Raw genomic sequence first — 20806 nt, forward strand, 5'->3', positions numbered from 1 at the left:
ACCATGGAATGGTCAGCTATCGTGTCACTTCGCGCGCTGTTTGAAGATCGCACATAGCGTTCAGCATTCTCAGCTACGACAGCAGGAACTTCAACAATTTGTGGTTCAATTCGCCGTCGGCTTCACCCAGGAGCAATTCCCAAATCGCCAGTTAATTCGAACTTCCGAACCATGTTTTTCAGCCCCGGTGCAGGAAGAGAGCCTCTACATATTTCCTTTAATGCATCGATACTCAAGAAGATCAGCAGCGTATTGCAGCGGCTTTACGAGTAATGAAAGCCGTGTTCGCCTTATTCTAGCCCATGTTGAGTGTCTGCAACTAATGTTTCAAACCTATGTCGCCGTATCAGTACCGGCGCCTAATGGCAAGTCATAGACACTAATGCTACTAACAAAACAAGTCCTGCAGCGGAACCTTATCATCCCTATAAAGTTGGGTAAATAGTTTTCCGTCTACACTTGCTCAAGTAGAGAAAGTTTAATTTTAACATGTGGTAGTGTTAAAGCAAAAGCTAACCAGTTAGAACGTACACTACTGCCCATTAAAATTGCTACACCACGAAGATGACGTGCTACAGAGGCGAAATTTAACCGACAGGAAGAAGATGCTGTGACATGCAAATGATTAGCTTTTCAGACCATTCACACAAGGTTGGTGCCGATGTCGACACCCACAACGTGCTGACATGCGGAAAGTTTCCAACCGATTTCTCATACACAAACAGCAGCTGTCCGGCGTTGCCTTGTGAAACGTTATGATGCCTCGTGTAAGGAGAAGTGCGTACCATCACGTTTCCGACTTTGATAAAGATCGGGTTGTAGCCTGTAGCGATTGCGGTTTATCGTAGCGCGAAATTGCTGCACGCGTTGGTCGTGATCCAATGGCTGTTAGCAGAATATGGAAATCGGTGGGTGCAGGAAGGTAATACGGATCGCCGTGCTGGATCCCAACGGCCTCGTATCACTAGCAGTCGAGATGAAAGGCATCTTATCCGCATGGCTGTTATGGATCGTGTAGCCACGTCTCGATCCCTGAGTCAACAGATGGGGGCGTTTGCAAAGCAACAACCATCTGCACGAACAGTTCGACGTTTGCAGCAGCATGGACTATCAGCTCGGAGACCATGGCTGCGGTTATCCTTGACGCTGCATCACAGACAGGAGCGCCTGCAATGGTGTAATCAACGACGAACCTGGGTGCACGAATGCCAAAACGTCATTTTTCGTATGAATCCAGGTTCTGTTTACAGCATCATGCTGGTCGCATCCGTGTTTGACGACATCACGGTGAACCCGCATTGGAAGCGTGTAATCGTCATCGCCATACTGGCATATCACCCGGCGTGATGGTATGTCCGTATGGGGTGCCATTGGTTACACGTCTCGGTCACCTCTTGTTCGCATTGACGACACTTTGAACAGTGGACGTTACATTTCAGATGTTACGACCCGTGGCTCTACCCATCATTAAATCCCTGCGAAAACCTACATTTCAGCAGGATAATGCACGACCGCATGTTGCAGGTCCTGTACGGGCCTTTCTGGATACAGGAAATGTTCGACTGCTGCCCTGGCCAGCACATTCTTCAGCAATTGAAAACGTCTGGTCAATGGTGGCCGAGCAACTGGCTCGTCACAATGCGCCAGTCACTACTCTTGATGAACTGTGGTATCGTGTTGAAGCTGCATGGACAGCTGTACTTGTACACGCCATCCAAGCTCTGTTTGACTCAATGCCCAGGCGTATCAAGGCCGTTATTACTGCCAGAGGTGGTTGTTCTGGGTACTGATTTCTCAGGATCTATGCACCCATATTGCTAGAAAATGTAATCACATGTCAGTTCTAGTATAATATATTTGTCCAATGAATACCCGTTTATCATCTGCATTTCTTCTTGGTGTAGCATTTTTAATGGCAAGTAGTGTACTTTGTGTCAGAAACAGTCAAATTGACCGACGAAAGGTGTATAAAAACATAGTTTATGAACATCGGATTTTGCACCAGCGTTGTGTGCAGAGTTAAAGCAAATCTGCAGTTTCTCTAAGTGACGGCGTTAGACGTTGTAAGTGGCGCTCCAGTAGTCACATCCAGACTTCAAATTTGCAAGCTGCATTACTAGGATAAAGGAGGGAGCTAACAAACTTCACTGGAATATTGCCAAGAAATAATGCGGGATGTGCCCCACTCTCGAAAGGTGGCATTGTATGCGAGGACGACGTAGAGTGTTTTGGGGTAATCTGAAAAATTACTTTGTACTCCACTCGAAGTAAGCGAGGACACGTGCGGGGAAACAGCCACAGGCGTCAGCGGCCGCAGAGCAACTTGCGAAGCGGAACACTTTGGCCTCGAGCACTCCAGCTCGGCTGTTCTCCCAGTGTGACGTGACCGCCTGCAAGCGCGGACTGCCCGTCAACTGGGAAATAAATCGCCCGTTTTTGTGGCCGGCGCCATCCGGGAAGAGCCAAGGTAAAGTCCCACGTCTCTCTCTCCACCCAGACCGCTGTCAGCCTCCCGTAGCAACAAAAACAGGTTTTCGGTGTCAGGGACAACGTGCGGCCTGTCTCATTATGGCGTGAAACTGGAAACCACAATTTCGTTTCAGCCGGCAGTGCATTCTGAAAAATAAGGAAAGTCTGGCACCTTCGTATGGCATGTTATAGACGAAAAAGTAAAAGGAACGTGTTGTAGCAGGGCAGTTAACACAGCTACATAGGTGGCGTTACGAAAACGAGAGCACAGCAGATGTTCCATAGGAGGGTGACCCTGGGAACAACTGAGCAGTTAATGTACACGAGCTTTTCTCGTCTTTAGTACAAGGGTATTCATATTTTTTTAATTGCAGCCGCGCAAAATATAGGGTAATTATTGTTTGGCGGTGCATGTCTGCAGTCTTAGCTCACATTGAAATCTTGGCGCCAAAGTACCATAGCACGTCGCTAGAGGAGCCACAAGAAAATGGAGCATCCCATGGTCTGCATCTGCACCTGAGACAGTGTGCACCATCTTTAAACTTGTGGCCCAGCAAGATATTTGGAATTTTATCATTCTGTCAACTGCCGTATTCGAAAGACATTCTGTCGGCTGGCGTATTCGAAAGACATTCTGTCGGCTGGCGTATTCGAAAGACATTCTGTCGGCTGGCGTATTCGAAAGACATTCTGTCGGCTGGCGTATTCGAAAGACATTCTGTCGGCTGGCGTATTCGAAAGACATTCTGTCGGCTGGCGTATTCGAAAGACATTCTGTCGGCTGGCGTATTCGAAAGACATTCTGTCGGCTGGCGTATTCGAAAGACATTCTGTCGGCTGGCGTATTCGAAAGACATTCTGTCGGCTGGCGTATTCGAAAGACATTCTGTCGGCTGGCGTATTCGAAAGACATTCTGTCGGCTGGCGTATTCGAAAGACATTCTGTCGGCTGGCGTATTCGAAAGACATTCTGTCGGCTGGCGTATTCGAAAGACATTCTGTCGGCTGGCGTATTCGAAAGACATTTTTCTTCAAACTGAAATGTGTGTCAGTAGCCCACTGGCTGATGTGCTAAGTCATGTCATTGCTGCGATACTGAACTGTTTTGTATGATGTGAAACCCCACTTCTCATGTTTAGACAGTGACTCACGTTCTTTTACTTTTGAAAAGGTTTCGAAATCCATAATCGTAGATTGATCGGCGTGAACAATGTGTGTATTACTTCCGTCTATCCATTGCTGAGTGTGCGCACACTATCGTTCTATCTCCTTCCTCTGTAATACTATGCGAGCAATATCTCTGTTTGTAAATTACTCATTTTTTAATACGTTTTAGTTTCATATATTTAGAGGTAACGCCTAATAAAATTTTAAGTGTTAACGGCACTAACAGATGCTATGAACTTTGATTTTCGATCATTTGAGCAGCATAATTATCATTGCTTAAGACCAAAATTCATCAGTTACGTTCACATAGGAAAACTCACTACTTGCGAGTAAAAGTGTCTCAATCATAAACGTGAAACAAAATTTTTGTCATCAGCCTACAGGAGTGATATTTGCATTGGAAAAGAGTGACCAGGCTGGTCTTGGTCTTTTTCTAGTAACAAGGAACAGTGAGGTAACCACCAGGTTTTAATCATCTCTCGAATTACCGACAAGAACAAGCGACAGGTGCCCACCGATGCACCACACTTCTTGGCCGGACTATTCAGAAAATAGTTACCAAATTATTACAGCTTACGTTAAAAAGTAAAATTCATAAGATCGTAGACTTTCTGATCTCTGGATAGAAAAAAATTCGCACCAATTCCATATTTACAGGTGACATACCCGTTGGGAAAACGGAATTTACGTTGTGCTTGGTGGTGGAAACTGGAAGCTTAGGACTAAAACGTTCAGCGTGAGAGATAGAGAACTCTGCCGTATCTAAATGGCCTAAATATTAAAACATTGTAAGAACTTTATCGAGATCAGTGGTAAAGAAGCATACAGTAAAACCACTCTACCTGAACTCAAAACCAGTGAAAAGAATATAAACCAAGCTACCAAAAACAGCATTTTCCGAGCTATATCACCACCAACCTTAATTCTAACAAGTAGCTGCCAGACTTCAGGAGTACGCTGTCCGTCCCTTTGTTTCACGAAGCGGCCACCGTCGGTTGGTGCTAGGACATAACGCAATAAACTATTTAAATAAAGCTCTTGTCCGTTTCTACTACGTAAAATGTTGTTTAATTAAACAAAAATGTGACTAATGTATTCTTCAGATTTTCGAAGAGACACAGTTTTATGTCAATGCTCCATTATTTCCAGTGCTTCAAAATAACTGCACTGATGTGCACACAAAATCGTAATTATTGAAATCTGCTAATGTTTGATTTTACTCCGAAAATTAGGCAGTTCGGTGTACTCTGCTCCTTCTTTCTCCTTCTAGTGCAATGTTTTCAGTTAAAACAGCTGTTTCTATGATAGAATATGGAAAAAAGCCATGATTCAGTGTCAAAATTTAAATTCCTTTCCAACAATTGCTGGTTTCAATTCGGGAAGAGATCCATAAATGTAGCATAGTTCTGTTTATGTTGGAAAACTGATCAGAAATACTAACAGGTAACTCCTTACGCACAGGAGAAACTGTTTATACCTACACACACACACACACACACACACACACACACACACACACACACACACACACACACACACACACACATATCTATGTTCAAATTTTTAGCTAGTGTACATATCCAATTACTGCAAGGGAAAGGAAATTCCGCTGATGACGTTACAGTTGTTGCAACGTGAATGTAACGTGAAGGACAGAACGCTGAGGGCGTTCTTAAAAAGGCTTTACGTTACAAAAAAGGTGATGAGACGGAGACAAGTTTACAAGCTGGTTGTGAAACCGGTCGTAAGAGCAATTGCTGATGTCGGATGTCTGGAAGAGCTCAGGTTTGAAATGTATAAACTGTAGGAAGAATTAGTTTCTGATACATGAATAGCAATTCATGGTCGCGGTCTTAGAAGGAAATAAAATGTATGCGAGACGGAGAGAGTGATGTTTGGAATACCTGATTGCACAAGGTTTGCTTCTACAGTGAGTGTCGTATTTACCTAAACAGCAATGTGTTTCGAGGGTGTAATACTAAGAGCCTCGATGTTAGACATATTGTCCCAACAGTATGAGATGCTAAGGAGGAGACCAGCCCGTGGAAGACTGAAAATACGTGCGTTGTTTTGAATCTTGGGCTTACAAAGCACTAGGCTGTTATCGCTGGCGCCCTCGCAAGAGTAGCTAAATGAAGAGAGACAACGATGTTAAGCAGTTAACTTATCGCCACAGAATAAAGTGAAATAGAATGCTTAAAAACGGAATAAAATGACAGGACTCTGTAATTGGAAATATTTCCATCTTTGTAGTGAAAATTATCCTGTTGTGGAAAATTGTACACTTCTGCGAGATTCGGGAGGACGACGGTTCAATCCCGCGTCCGGCCATTCGATTTAGGTTTTCCATGATTTCCCTAAATCGCTCCAGGCAAATGCTGGAATGGTTCCTTTGAAAGGGCACGGCCGACTTCCTTCCCCATCCTTCCCTAATCCGATGAGACAGATGACCTCGCTGTCTGGTCTCCTTCCCCAAACAACACAACCAATCCAACTTCGGCGAGAGTTTAGGAATCGGTTGAGATAAAAAAGGATGTTAATTTCCTTTAGGGAAAAATATTGTAGTGAGCATATGATAAGGAAATAAGCATAGTGCTCTTCGCACTCTGCGCAGGAAACAAGATAAATTACTTATGAATTAGGATCGATATCCAGAGAAGGAATCTACAAAGTCCACCTGATAAATATACTGCAAAGCGTTTTTGTTCTTGCACTTCAGAATAGCCCTTTTTGAGTTTCTGAGGATGCTGTCAGTTATTTGACATCGTGACAAGGAACACGTAATTTTGTATACAAATTTTGATGCAAAACCCTTTAGTATGACGCTATCTTAGAATCAAAGCATATCATAGATCTATGAGGGAAACTTGCGACAAAGTTCAGATCCCGAATTAAAACAGTCGAAATAGTTTACGGCTGCCAACGGCCTTGCCGTAATGGTAACACGCTTCCCGTCAGATCACGGAAGTTAAGCGCTGTCGGGCTGGGCTAGCACTTAGATGGACGACTATCCGGTCTACCTAGCGCTGTTGGTAGGCGGGGTGCACTCAGCCCTTGTGAAGTAAACTCAGAAGCAACTTAATTGAGAAGTAGCGGCTTTGATCTCGTAAACTGACATGGTCGGGAGAGCGGTGTGCTGACCACATGCCCCTCCATATCCGCATCCAGTGACGCCTATGGGCCTTCATGGCCTGTTCGTGCGGAGTTTAGTTTTTTAGTTTATGGCTACGTGTCATCCACAACTGTTCTAGATTATCATGCCAGATAATTCTAGAGAATTCACGCGCGTGTGCATGCGCATGCTGCCTGGCCACGTTAATAGAAGTATAGCTGCACCCCCACCTCCCACTCCCCGACTGTTTTGGCGAGTATGAGCTCTGTCTGACAATGGGCGTTAACATTTTGTTTCCCTTGTCTTCGCACAGTCGAACTGTAGACTCGTGCCATTACTAGTAGCGGAAATAGCGCATCCTATACAAGTTCTATCAAACAGAGGCAAATTCGCGGATATGTTAAGCGCGGAAGTGATATTATTGACGTAAACTGCCGCCCTTGCCGCGAACGAAAAACGCTCGCTGCCCGCCTCATGTGGCATCAAAAATGATGAGTTGGCAGCACCAGCGGAACACGTCTTTAAGGACCTCGGTAACTTCAGTTAAAAAGACAGCTAGGAGACTGCTTCAAGGCTGCAAAAAAACGTTGCGCTCATTTTCTTATTTTTACAGCCGACGCAGAGTAGTGCAGCAACAAGAAAAGCGCCAGCTAATAACTGGATTGCTCGTTATAAAGGGATAATTAAAATTACGCAACTGTATGGGGACGGCCGCTACAGGCCCCATAGGAGCTTGTGGGAGTTTGAAGTAAGGTGCATGTAAACAAAAAACGCAAACAAATATGTGCGCATGCCAAAATGTTTGGAAAAACTTTTAAATGTGGTGAGGAAGACGGAATGACGAAGCTGATATCCCACTTTTCAGTCTCTTTTAAATAAAACGTAAGTCGTCTTTTTTGTGCTGCGGTAGAAGCGTTTTTCCGCTGTTTGCCCCCTCCTCGTGCCTTTCGTCACTTTCTTGATTTCGCGCCATTCGCCCTCTGACAACTGACGTCTCGTGTTCGGAAGGGCTTAAAACTAGGACGCTGATATTTTTTAATAGCAGCAGTCTATGAAAAAAACCGATGTGCAGAAATTGCACACTAGTTGCGTTAAAAATTGTGTGGTGTGCTATTTCATCACATCGAAAATCTTGTTATTCCATTCACACTGCCATACTCCCAGCGCAATCGGACTTCCTTGTGCCACCTATACTTGCTTCACACAGTGAAAGAGAGAGACTGGACGTCATGAAAGCTCAAAAAAGTAAAGGTATGTTCCACTACAATTTCAGAACATACATTTACCGAAATTTGCGAAAAAATATATAATAAAAATATCGGCAGTAGATAGTTCCATTCTGATACCTATATATCGGGGGAAAATATCGCGCATATATATAATCAACAGCACTGCTTCAAACCTCTCAAGGCCTACTAAATCTCGGATTTGCGTGACATCTTTACAGCGCTTCCGACGAAAGAATCTTTAACAATGCCTCGAATGGAGTCCTTTCTCATATAGATCCAAATGATCTCGCCCTCTACCTGTAATAACACTAGTGCCAATGACACTCTGAAGTCCAACTTTGCTTCTCCTCTGATGAGAACACACAACCGTCTATTCGTCCATCTCAGTGCTAACCACTAGGTTACACTAGGCATAGGGGGAACAAGTTAGCACGAATTGAACTAGATTTCCAAAGAATCTGAAAAACTTTCTGCACATATCTAGCGCTAGCTTCTGCCTTGATCTGCCAGCAGAGCAAGAAATGCAAGTTTAGGGCTTGTAGAGTCTTCAGTATGGTTCAAATGGCTCTGAGCTCTATGGGACTCAACTGCTGAGGTCATCAGCCCCCTAGAACCTAGAACTACTTAAACCTAACTAACCTAAGGACATCACACACATCCATGCCGGAAGCAGGATTCGAACCTGCGACCGTAGCGGTCGTGCGGTTCCAGACTGTAGCGCCTAGAGCCGCTCGGCCACCCCGGCCGGCAGTCTTCAGTATGTTTGGGGGGAAACAACGGGGGCAAACGTGACAGGTCATTTCTCCATTTCTGCACCTAGCCCAGTTGGCGCATTTGGCATGCAGCTTCGCTCCCTTCCTTACATGCAGCAGGGATCTGCAGCTACAGTGTGTCCGCACAGGATAACGTGACTGACGCGGAGAGACCAATTTTCTTCCAAACTGCTGGGCACGTTCATTCGTATATTCAGGAGATGCCGACAGTTTTTGCCGCGTTTCAGCCCGTCGGCGATAAGAGTCGAGGCGCACGCCCTGCAATCTATCTCAAACGATTTTACGGAAACTACTCGGCAAAACAAAAAACAAAAAAACAAAAAAAAAAATGTTTCATTTCTTATAGCTTTATATGCCGGGTTCATAATGTGCTTTTCATTTCGGAAATGGTCATTGCTATTGTGATATTTACATGGAAGTAACACAATGCGCGAAATTCGAAAACGTTTGCAATGAAAAATGGGAGTTGCTGTGATTTTTGCGTTTGGTGCAAATTAGATGATACGTTTCTGCATATGAAATTTAGCTGACATATCGAATTTTTCTTTAGACTTGGATGTATGTATGTAAGTCACCAGTCTCGGAAAATTGGTCTGATGTAGCGCACTAATCCTTGGTCGCACCGCGCCAGTGATAAAGCCGGAATGAAATATTCTCAACATTCCTTATATCTTATAAACGTTTCGAGATATCGAAACGAAATTTTGGCATACGATAGCATACAAAGCGGAGAGTTATTTTGCCATACGGGTATTATGCAAAACTTCATTACCCACCGTGTTATTCCACTAACTACACACTTTTCCTATGAAATGTAATTTTTAGGAGCCATCGATGGCTGATGAAATGAGAAATGCTATGAGTCTCGGAACAACATAAGACATTACACTTTTATTTTGATTCATCTTTAATAAGCTACTGACCTTACCTTTTTTCAGTTCCTCATCCAATAAACTTGATAAACTACCGTTTTGAAGTCTCACAATTGCGCCTGCACAACATGTTAGAGGTGACGCTGTGTAAACTCCGCTATGTTCTGGCGAAAGAAGTAAATTTTAACATAGCATCAAGAGAAATATGTAGGTTTTACTGAAAATTAGCCATTCATAGCGCTTCTCTGAAAGTTACAAATGGTTCAAATGGCTCAGAGCACTATGGGACTTGACATCTGAGCTCATTAGTCCCCTAGAACCTACTACTAGTTAAACCTAACCAACCTAAGGACATCACACACATCCATGCCCGAGGCAGGTTTCGAACCTGCGTCCCGTAGCGGTCCCGCGGTTCCTAGAACCGCTCGGCCACGCTGGCCGGCTGAAAGTTACAAATGATTAACAAGCCAAGCGAAGATAAAAAGCTCCCTTTTTAGCGGAATTTTGTTTAGATACTAATCAAAGTAGAGGTGACAGATCATATTTAAATGATTATCATGCAAAGTATGGGCGTGGAGGGATTCCCTTAATATTTACATAAAATGCGAGCGTAGGCTACGGTTTAGTTCGGCGTTTGCCCTCCAGCGCTCGGGCGTTTCCCGTACAGCACCTGCCCGTAACCCCTCAACTAACGGTCTCCCCACGCGTTTACCGGTCACGATATTTTACGCGCATTCTTTAACGGTCGAACAATACTTTCTTCCTGCTGACCTAATGCACTGAACACTCAAGCACGCAGTACAGTGGGATGTTATTTGTGTCTCCTACCGTTTCAGTAGCAACAGATTCTTCTCTAAAAGCTTAGCCAGAACGTTAAACGCATATTTGTGGCTGCTTTAACCGTTTCCAAACAATTTTACAACGCACGCCAGTATAGCTTACATGGACACGACTGACGAAACAGGAAAAGCTTGTCCAGTGAGATTAGAAACAAGAATTCCGTTATTTATATTTAGCACAGCAATTAGCAAAAACACTTAAGACTTGCAATCCTTTAGCATGCCTAATTGTGGTGTTTGCGCCACAGTAACAGTTGAAATGATTAATACGTCAGTAGCATCAATTTTCAGTGGCATTCAGAACATGCACTGGATGTGTATTGCAAGATGACCAGTTTATTTACACATGTTTATGGTAACTTACGACAACAGAGGCCAGTATGGCAAACTCCATGCAAGTAGTTGATGTATCTGACACATTAGTAACGTCCTTTTTACATAGAAGTTCTAAGTATGCCATCAATTTCGAGAAGATTGGCGTGTTACGTCGAAAAGCAATGCGTGCATGTCTGGACAGCCTTCGCAGACAAGACACAGTTCAGTGTTTAGTGCCGCACTGGTTGAAGATTTCTGTTTGGGGACAGTATTCTTCCAAGAGAAACCCATGTATGGAACGTCCATTCCGAACTTAGCCACACTAATCTAATTCATATGAACAAATGAGTTAGAATTAGAAATTGATGGGGTTTAAGGAACACAGTGTCACTAAGACTGTAAAATACAAAGTTCTCTCTCTCTTTCTTTCTCTTTTCACTCTCTCTGAATAAAATTGGCACTGATTATCTAATTATGAGAACGACGTTACACAAAATTAAAAACAGTATTCCTGTAATTTGTCAGAAAAACAAGCCTATCCCGCTGTTATACCATTTGTGCATAGGGTAAGCCTTCAGTGAAACCAAACAGAAATTTGGAAAGGGAAAGAGAGAGGAAGAAGAAAGAAACTTTGAGATTTGTCGATGACATAATCAGGCAAAGTAACTGGACGACGACGAGCAATTGAATGGAATATATACTGTCTTGAAAACACACAAGTAAACCAGGGATAACGGAATGTAGTCAAATTAAATTAGGCGATGCAGAGGGAATTCGATTAGAAAATGAGACAAAAAGGAGTTTTGTTGTTTGCGCGGAAAAATAACTGATGGCCGAATTAGTGAAGAAATATACGCTGTTTAGCAGCAAGAAAATCATTTCTGTAGAAGACTAATTTTAAGTGTTGGGACGTCTTTTCTGAAAGTTGAAAGTGAGTGTGTGTGTGTGTGTGTGTGTGTGTGTGTGTGTGTGTGTGTGTGTGTGTGTGTGTGTGTGTGTGTGTGTGTGGGGGGGGGGGGGGGGGGCGTTGTACTGAAATGTAGTAAAGAGTTCAGACGAGAAGAAAATGGAAGATTTTGAAATGTGGTGCTACAGGACAATGCTGAAGATAAGGCGTACGTGGGTAAATAACGGAGGTAACCTACTGAAGAGAACTGAGGAAAAAGAAATTTATGGGCAAAATTATCGGCGGGTAGTACACATCCTGATGATGTATTGAAGAATCGTGGAATCGTAAACTTGGTAATGGCCGTAAATGTTGTAAATACTTAAAATAAAGTTCAAATGGATGTAGACTGTAGTAGTTGTGTAGAGATGAGGCTTCTACAGGATAAACTGGCTTGGAGACCTGCATCAAATGAATCTTCAGAGTGTAAGCAACAATAATAACAAAGACGTTTCAGGATAATATTTCAACAAACTTTTTTAAAAAAATTGCGTTCTGGTCCGTGTTGACGAGAAGTGATGCTAACATTTAGCGGAAACGTAAAGAGCTGGTGTGGCCCAAACTTCCTAGAAGCTTTCAAAGTCGAGCCGCTGATTGTGACGCAATGATTCCAGGTGAGTGGTGAAGGCCTTTTGAGCGGTTACGTGTGCAGCAGCTGAGGAATGTTTGTCTTCGGAGTGGAGGTAACGCATATCATCGGACTACGTGATCAGAAACTGCACCGACGGTGCAGCTTCAACTAGGAATGCCGACGGCTGGAGTGAAAGGGAACACAAAGCGGCGGATATCCGGGAGGCGGTGCACGTAATGTGTGGCAGGTGGCAGAGGAATGCCACGCGTTGTTGTAACACTGGGTGGGGTGTCGATGCATTTCCGCCGCAGCACAAAAGCCTGCTAGGCGTACAACTCGGAAGTGTCGGTCAGTGATTTCGCTTTGAGCCTCGGCTGCTAGTGACGCAAGCACGTAACCGCAACGCTGAGACGCTGTGGACAAAATATTGTTCTATTTTTATCCTGAATTACTGCGTATACAAGCAAATCTACGACCATTCTTAGTTTTCATTGCTAACAGTGACCCCCACACGATTACTCTGTAATTTACAAAGTGTTCGGCAGATGCTGAATGGAACCACTCTATTCCTCTATCGCTCCACTGTCTATGTACACTCGTGCCTAAACAAACCCCTAAATATTTACGTGCGATCTCTGATTTATCTTGTGCCTCACTGGTCATGTTCTCACTGTGTAGGAGGCGGTGACGAATCTTCGGAATGAAAGGTGTGTGGTGGAGGGTACTTCATGTGACAGCTTCCCGATTTCCACTTTCAGTGCCGGCCGGAGTGGCCGAGCGGTTAAAGGCGCTACCGTCTGGAACCGCATGCCTCGGGCATGTATGTGTGTGATGTCCTTAGGTTAGTTAGGTTTAAGTAGTTCTAGGGGACTGATGACCACAGATGTTAAGTCCCATAGTGCTCAGAACCATTTGAACCATCCTGTTGGTATGTGAAGTCCACACTGTCAGTCTGCGGGTTGTGGCTTGAACCAATTTTCCAGCATGATCACATACAAAAGTCCTGTAACGGCGTTTTCGCAGAAGAAAAATGAACCATAAACTTAAAACCGTGAGACTGCACAGATAATGCTTATTCACAATGCCATTAATAAAAAACCTCGCGACATCACCGAAAACGAGTTTCTCACAAAACCCGTTTTCTTCCATAAGCAATTGCAACTATGCCGAAATTTCAAAGCGTCTGATTTAAACACTGGCAGTCAGGGCTTGTAGCAATTGGATTAAAATATTGCTAGATCGTAATGATGTTTACTATTACTGGTTTCGACTTCAACTTCAGAATGTGATCCCTGCAAGGGTAGGAATAGTAGAGTAACAGACAGCACTAAAATGTATGGTGTTAAAAGAAAATAAAGGAATGATGTAGCGTTTACCCCTTTGGCAATTTGAAGCGGTAAGTCTCCAGGGGCGTTAGGGAAAAGTGGATAATTATCCTAAGTAGGCATGAAATTAACTTTGTCCCTTTATTTCACGGAGGTCGTTCGTTTCGGGGAAACTGAGCTTTAGGGCAAGGGGGTACTCGTAGCTATAAATATTGAACGTAAATGCTGGATAGATAAGTAAGGCTAGCAAATGGAGTTGCTCACTGGGTGAAGTCTAGGAGCTTTCGGGGAAAAAAATCATTAAGGGTCTCAACAGGTGAACTTAGGTCCAGAATGAAGAAAATATAAGAGAAGATAATGCGAAACTATTATAACGAGACTAATCAGCTAAACAAAAAATCACTAACGAGGAGAAAACTGCAAGTGGCACAATGCGATTTCCCAGAAATTTGGCTCAGTGGAACAGGAGCCAAAGTAAGCAAACACGTGTCTCTGTTTGTCGACCGTTTGTGAGAAAACGATCGCCAAAGTTTTCGACATAATTGAAATGCCTTTTAGCGCTGAATAAGCTCACCCCGACTGGTGGCGTAGGGACTAGCGTCGAGGCCTCCTCTTTGCGTCCCATGTTCGAAACCCGATTACTGTTTGTATTTTGTCTGACTGATTTTTTTTGTTTATCTACCCATGTCCGTGGAATGTTATTGCACGTTCTATTAATTGTAAAATTCCAACTGAGTTTCACAATAAATGTACATCTATTAAATATCCATGTATAGTATTTTGAACGGTTACAGTCCTTTCAAATTCTCATTCTTACATTTCATTCCTATATCAGTTCTTAATTCTTATATTTTGTTTATTCTTCAGGAAAATTTGGTGCATTCTCTTGGATGTTACCAATCTTAGAAACATTCGAAACGTAGAAATTTCGGAAACCACAAACCTCGCGCGAAGGCAAGTTTGCAACAGCGACATTTTTTCGTATGAATCTCTGGGAATAAACGCCGTTAATACTGCTGACTGAATGAACTCCAGGAATTTCACCGAAAAGTTTCAAATTTTTTTACATTCATTTCTTCAATTCATTTAACAGACATATAATTAGTACACGCATAAAGCCAACGTTATTTCAACATCAAACATTCGTCTAATAATCTTCTACTGACATTCATAAATAAACAAAAATGAAAATAATAATTGGGTTTCAGACATGGAGCGCAAAAGTGAGATGCTGCGACGTTAGTTACGTTGAACTGCTTACTCGCTCAAAAGACACGCAAACTACGTTGAAAACTTTGACCGTCGTTTTCTCAAACGGTCGAACATCTACGGAGAAGCCGAGGCGCACGTTCTCTTACTTTGGGCACCCTTCCACTAAGCGAATTTCTGGGGAATCCGGCTATGACACATACCGTGTTCTCCTCGGAAGATTAGAATATTAGAAATTGTATGTAGCATATCTAATAGGGGACCGCGCCTACCAGTCAATACAGATTACGTCCAGATTTATGGTATATGCAAGTCTGGCCAGAAATGAAAGTGATAGAAGTGGGAGCTTCAGACGGACAAACGTTCAGGGCAAAAGATGTATTTTAGGCATCAACCATTAGCTGGCGTACATCCCAGGCAGCCGTTGGCGCCACGGAGACAGAACGGAAAACCAAAGGTGGATCGAGTCTCCATACGGAAACTTTTTACGTTTCTTACACTGCAAATTTGCGGAAATAGTGCCAACTATATTGTATTTATTAATATTTACGTAAAAGACATGAAAACTGCCACAAAGGGATTGCAAGGTCTACAGGGGAACGTTGTTTATCAAATTACGTACTTTTATTGCTTTACACTTGATTATTTGTGTGTTGTGATATTCATAGTAAAAACGGGTAGTAGTAATTGTCACGGCGTCTTGTACACATAATCAACGTCGCATTTTAAAACTACATGGTTGTTTTATAGTTTCTCTAGAAAGAACGTTTACATTCATCGTACAGTTTGGGAGCAACCCATGCGTAACGTATCATTTCGCCAAATCCTGGCGTGCATAGCTGGTGATGCACAGTTTAATGTATTTTGATGTAGCCTTCTAGAGATGCCATTAGCTGCTAGGTCGAAATGAAACTGATGCGAAGTCCTGTACGCTTCTGTTACAATGCTTTCTTGGAAAATTGTGTAGTCCTCGTGGACGCCGTATTCTTTATTGGAAATGTATTTTCCATCCCAAATTATTTCACGTTTTCATGAGTGTGATGAAAATATAAGTACAATTTATTGAGAATGATTTAGGTGTATTTTCAGTGTAAGTAACGTAAAAATTGAAAGTAAAGTTTTCACACAGCAAATGAATCCCACTATCCGCGAATTATCGTTCTGTAATGTTGTCACTGCGCCAACCGCTGCCTGGAAACTACGCTAACGTTAGCGGCTCAAGCCACACTGCACCCGCGCCAAAAGTATTTTTTTCTAAACGGCGTTTGGCCATCTGGAGCTGCCACTTCTATTCCTGGCCAAGCTATGCATATATTAGAAATTTGCAAGTAATCGGTGTTGAGGAATAGGGGCAATCGCCTTGGTGAGGTAGAGAGCGTGACTAGGGATAACGAGAAAAACACGCGGAAAGTAATAAATTTCAGTTGTGTAACAAATGTTAGAGAAAGCTGCGAATAGAAATGACCACGTTAAAACAGAGCTACCGCATGCCAACGGCTTGACTTTTTCTATTTTATCTGCAGAATGTTACCTTCTGTCTTACCACGACTCTCAGCTGGCTTTCGGAACCTGTTATACAGTCAGAGCGCTGTAGAAGTCACCTTCGCTCCGACCCGACGAATGTAATTTCAGCTTCCTTTGCTGGCCTCTTTACGTAACTGCGCGGATCTGACGTCATAATTAGCGCTCCGTTCTTTTCTCTTTGCTTGCCCCTCTGCCACACACACACACACACACACACACACACACACACACACTACTCGTTAGCAGGTAATTCCTGTCCCTGCACCTAGTATTTCTTGTCCCACCAGTCTACATCTATTCACCTGCCATTAGTTGAGCATAAAGTACGATCCTGGTGTCAAAACTTAGGAGCTGGCGTCTGTAAGAAACAAAAAGGAAGCAACTGAACTTTTGTCAGTCTTACACGCTACCATTTCAATTCCATCAATTATATCAGTACTATTCCGAATTATTGAGTTAATTTGCGTTTTCGAAACGTGTATAGTTTCTTAGTACTGACCCTAAATTCACAGTCTTGAAATTTGTGCGTGATGTATTTCTCTCGCTCCTTACTAGGATACATTTTGTGAATTGTTCTCGGAAATGTGTAAGGAATAAATGTATGAGTGACCACGTGAAAACCGTAAATCTCTCTAGAAAAAACTTACTACAGAATTGAGCGCATGTGGCCAAACCTATAAGTCTAAGATTAAACAAGATTCCAGGCTTGATACTGGACCTAGAAACATTTTACATAGGTTTTCGTTGGATAGCTGACATCTGTCGTCAAGAATGAGAGTCCAGGTTTTTTTATCATTTCAGTGGCACTCTCCCTTGGCTCAGACAAACCTATGGCTAATCTTGCAGCCCCATTATACGTTCTATACCCCCCGTTTTTCCTATTCGGTATTTCTCACACCCCACCAGTATTCTAGAATGGGTCGCACGAGTATTATGTAAGCAATCTCATTTTATAGAAAACACTGCACTATGTTTGGAGGATACTTCGCGTCCGTTTTAGCTATTTTCTGTCCTCCAGGTGCATAATAAACGAGGGAAGAAACTGTGTGTGTGTGTGTGTGTGTGTGTGTGTGTGTGTGTGTGTGTGTGTGTGTGTGTGAAATACCGATTTTATGAAATATCGCGACTTCTCTCATAGCTCGTCTCTTTCTCTGAGCATCTCTGCTACATAAGGCAAACAGATCTGCTGCGACCCCAACAGTGCGTTTCTTAAATTTATTCCGTGCGCTGTTTTGCATACTCGTGAAAGACTAAATGAGATTTGCTTTAGATGTGCGGTGCTTTTCCAGAACCATTCCATACTCTTAAATTCAAAAGTGTGTCATTGATCCCTAAAAATTGATTTTACTTTTTCGCCCCATTTCAAATCTCTTCAGATTTTCCTCTACGTAGTTAAACGATGTAACGGTGTCAAATTGGAAATTTGTGGTAACGTCTTATGGGACTGCTGAGGTCATCGGCCCCGAAGTCTACACACTACTTAACCTAACTAACTTACGCTGTGGACAACACACACGCCCATGCCAGAGGGAGGACTCGAACCTCCGACGTGGGGAGCCGCACGGACCGTGGCAAAGCGCCTTAGACCACGCGGACACCCGAAGCGGCCTAATTGTGTCAAAGTTCGGTACTAGCACTTAGTTATGTACAATTGCAAAAGATAAATGTTTAATTACCTTATTTCGTCTATCATTACCTTAAAGCATACATATAAATTCTTAGAATATATGTAGTAGTCGCATTCTTTAAAGACTGAATTCAACTCTGTTGCAGATTCGCCGTACGAAGATGTCAACGAAGTTTTGATATCTGGATGCCAGCAGGGGACCTGCAAACTCAAGAAGAAGACCGAAGTGGGCCTCGAGTTCAAGTTCACTCCCAGTGAGTACACAGATTATCTTCTGAGCTGCCTTTTTAATTTTTTCTTATCCAGTTTCCTACGTCTTAATGTTTATACTGAAAAAAATCGTAAGTATGAAAGGGGGTGTAGAAAAAGTGCTTGTTTCTTCCTGTTCTTGTATAGCTCACAAAGCTCCTGAGTACAGATTCTAAACAAGTGTGTTTAATGTCTTTTGTAAAGACTGCAAGTGCACTTCTGAACATTTAACATTCCCTGACTGTAAGTTGTTTTGATCTAAAGATTAATCTGGCGCATAACGAAATTACATTAGTACAGTAGTCCTCAGCACAACAGATAAAGCGATTTGATGTTTTTCTCTTTTTCGCCATTACAAACATATGTAGCGCTTGAGGTAAAAGGATTGCGATACAGTGGGCGATGACTTGAGTAACTGTAAATCTTTTACCAACTAAAAAGATTCCTTTCGCGATAATGATAGATATATATTCACTTAAAGCCCAAGAATTGGCAGCAACGATCAGGAAAACACGTAATACATTAGATGCAAACACATGGTTTAAATAAGACTGAAATAGACTTCATAGAATTATCTACGTACACAAGGTGTGGCGAAGAATGGGAATTGCTAATGAGAGAGAGAGGGGGGGGGGGGGGGGGGAGACAAACAGCAGGCAGCAAAATTAAGTGCTGACTGCTAAAAGCAAGCTAAGCAAAGGGCAAATATACTGGATGATGGAGGAAGCTCATATATACACACACATGCACATTGCCAAAGACTTAAATAATTAAAAAAAAGTTACCGAAAAGTAATTCTTGCAGCAATTAGTCATTCTACCCAGATTTTAATGTTCCACACAATTCTAGGTAATATATCTTATTAGCTGTGAAACGATAAACACATGTGGTGGATGGTGCTAGGACACACACAAAATTATCTTTGAGAGGTCCAAACTCTCACACAAGCTTCTTCTTTATACTGACGGGTGAGCCGAAACAAAGTGTAGACACGGTGGGCAGCGGAGGCAGATACACTGAAGTCGGAAAAGTAGTCCAAGGTTAAAAATTCTTACGTGATACAGGTATTGATTGTGCGTGGATTTTAATGTAAATAATGCATTCTGGTGATGGCTGTGTCGTAAACTGACGCCGTACAAAACACATCTGTCAACTGTCTGTCCACGGCAGAGCTGGAGGGCTATGATCATAGGTGTCGCCGAGAAATGGCTCTACTTAGAGTGATGGAGGAGGAGCAGCCATTGGGCTTGGTCCACTATCTCATGACAAAGTTCAAACCTGACATATCTTCCTCACTCCTGCCCTACTCCTCGATCTTAGGTAAACTCTCCTGAAATTTGTGGACTCATTGTACCCATTAGCTGGAGGCTCTGTGAAGACTGCCTACATTTCTGATGAACTGTGCAGATCAAAATGGAAAATTGCACCATTCATTACTTCACCAAACGTAGTGGTGAAGATCTTCACCCCATAACAAGTATTAGAAGTAAACTTTCCTTATATTGGGAACCGATGTCCTTCACAAGTATGAAGTGTGATCCCTCTTGAGCACCAATACTCTCGTATACGTGGTGCCATGGGAAACAGCCTTATCTTGATGAATTTATAGCTGTACCTGAAACACATCGTCACTTCATACACATTCCTTTTGGGACACCGGTATCAAAGAATACGTCTTCTCATTGCATCCTAGACAAACTCAATGGGCGACAGATCAGGGGAGCAGGTAAGCCAGTCAATAATCCATACATTCAAGGCGTTTATGGTGTGGTTAAAATGGCTCTAGGCACTATGGGACTTAACTGTTGTGGTCATCAGTCACCTAGAACGTAGAACTACTTAAACCTAACTAACTTAAAGACATCACATACATCCATGCCTGAGGCAGGATTCGAACCTGCTACCGTAGCGGTCAGACTGTAGCGCCTAGAACCGCACGGCCACTCAGGCCGGCGCTTTATGATATGAACCGCAGTGTGGGGCTCACAGGATTTCCCATTCTTGTTGCATAATGGCGAACATTCAGTCTTTCTTAAAGAATTACTAAATCAGTACCTGCCGGTTCTACGATTCCAGTTGTGGTGTGCGTGTGTCAGAATAGCACCTTCCTTTGCCTTTTCACCACGTAGTCTACGGTGGTGTTGGAATCGATGTGGCCACCACCACAAACAGATGAGACTCATCGCTAAACACAACAGAATGCCTCTCACGTCCCACTTTACACTGGTACCATACGATATTTCTTTGTTGTATGTGGTGTGATGGCAGCAGTAAATGGCGTACCACAATTGGAGATCTCAATTTTGTTTCCAGTAATCTGTTCCCAACCGTTTGTAGTTACTCAGTGGCTGTAACATCCTGATTGAATCCAGTCTTCCAGCCATTCGCCTGGAAGAGTCAGTCGAACAATTCTACGGTCTTCTCATGTAGTCCTTCTGGATGACTTACCAGTTTTGAGTCCATTTGTCACCAATCGCTCTGCACCCGTTGCACTACAGCCATTAGTCTATACGATCTGTGTGGTGGTGCCATGTCCCTCATGCCAATAACTAGACCATCAGGGTTGGGAAGATAGTGAT

The 20806-nt window shown here is 43.0% G+C and overlaps 1 protein-coding gene across 1 annotated transcript in view; it reads left to right on the forward strand.

The window, feature by feature from the left end:
- LOC124790865 (NPC intracellular cholesterol transporter 2 homolog a) overlaps positions 1 to 20806 on the forward strand; it is a 68426-nt gene that overhangs the window by 41227 nt on the left and 6393 nt on the right. The window contains exon 2 of the mRNA XM_047257816.1: positions 18125 to 18232. Coding sequence (XP_047113772.1) covers positions 18125 to 18232 — 108 coding nt within the window. The remainder of the gene's footprint in view (positions 1 to 18124; positions 18233 to 20806) is intronic.

Source organism: Schistocerca piceifrons, chromosome 1 (assembly GCF_021461385.2).
Source record: "Schistocerca piceifrons isolate TAMUIC-IGC-003096 chromosome 1, iqSchPice1.1, whole genome shotgun sequence".
NCBI classification, from domain to species: domain Eukaryota; kingdom Metazoa; phylum Arthropoda; class Insecta; order Orthoptera; family Acrididae; genus Schistocerca; species Schistocerca piceifrons.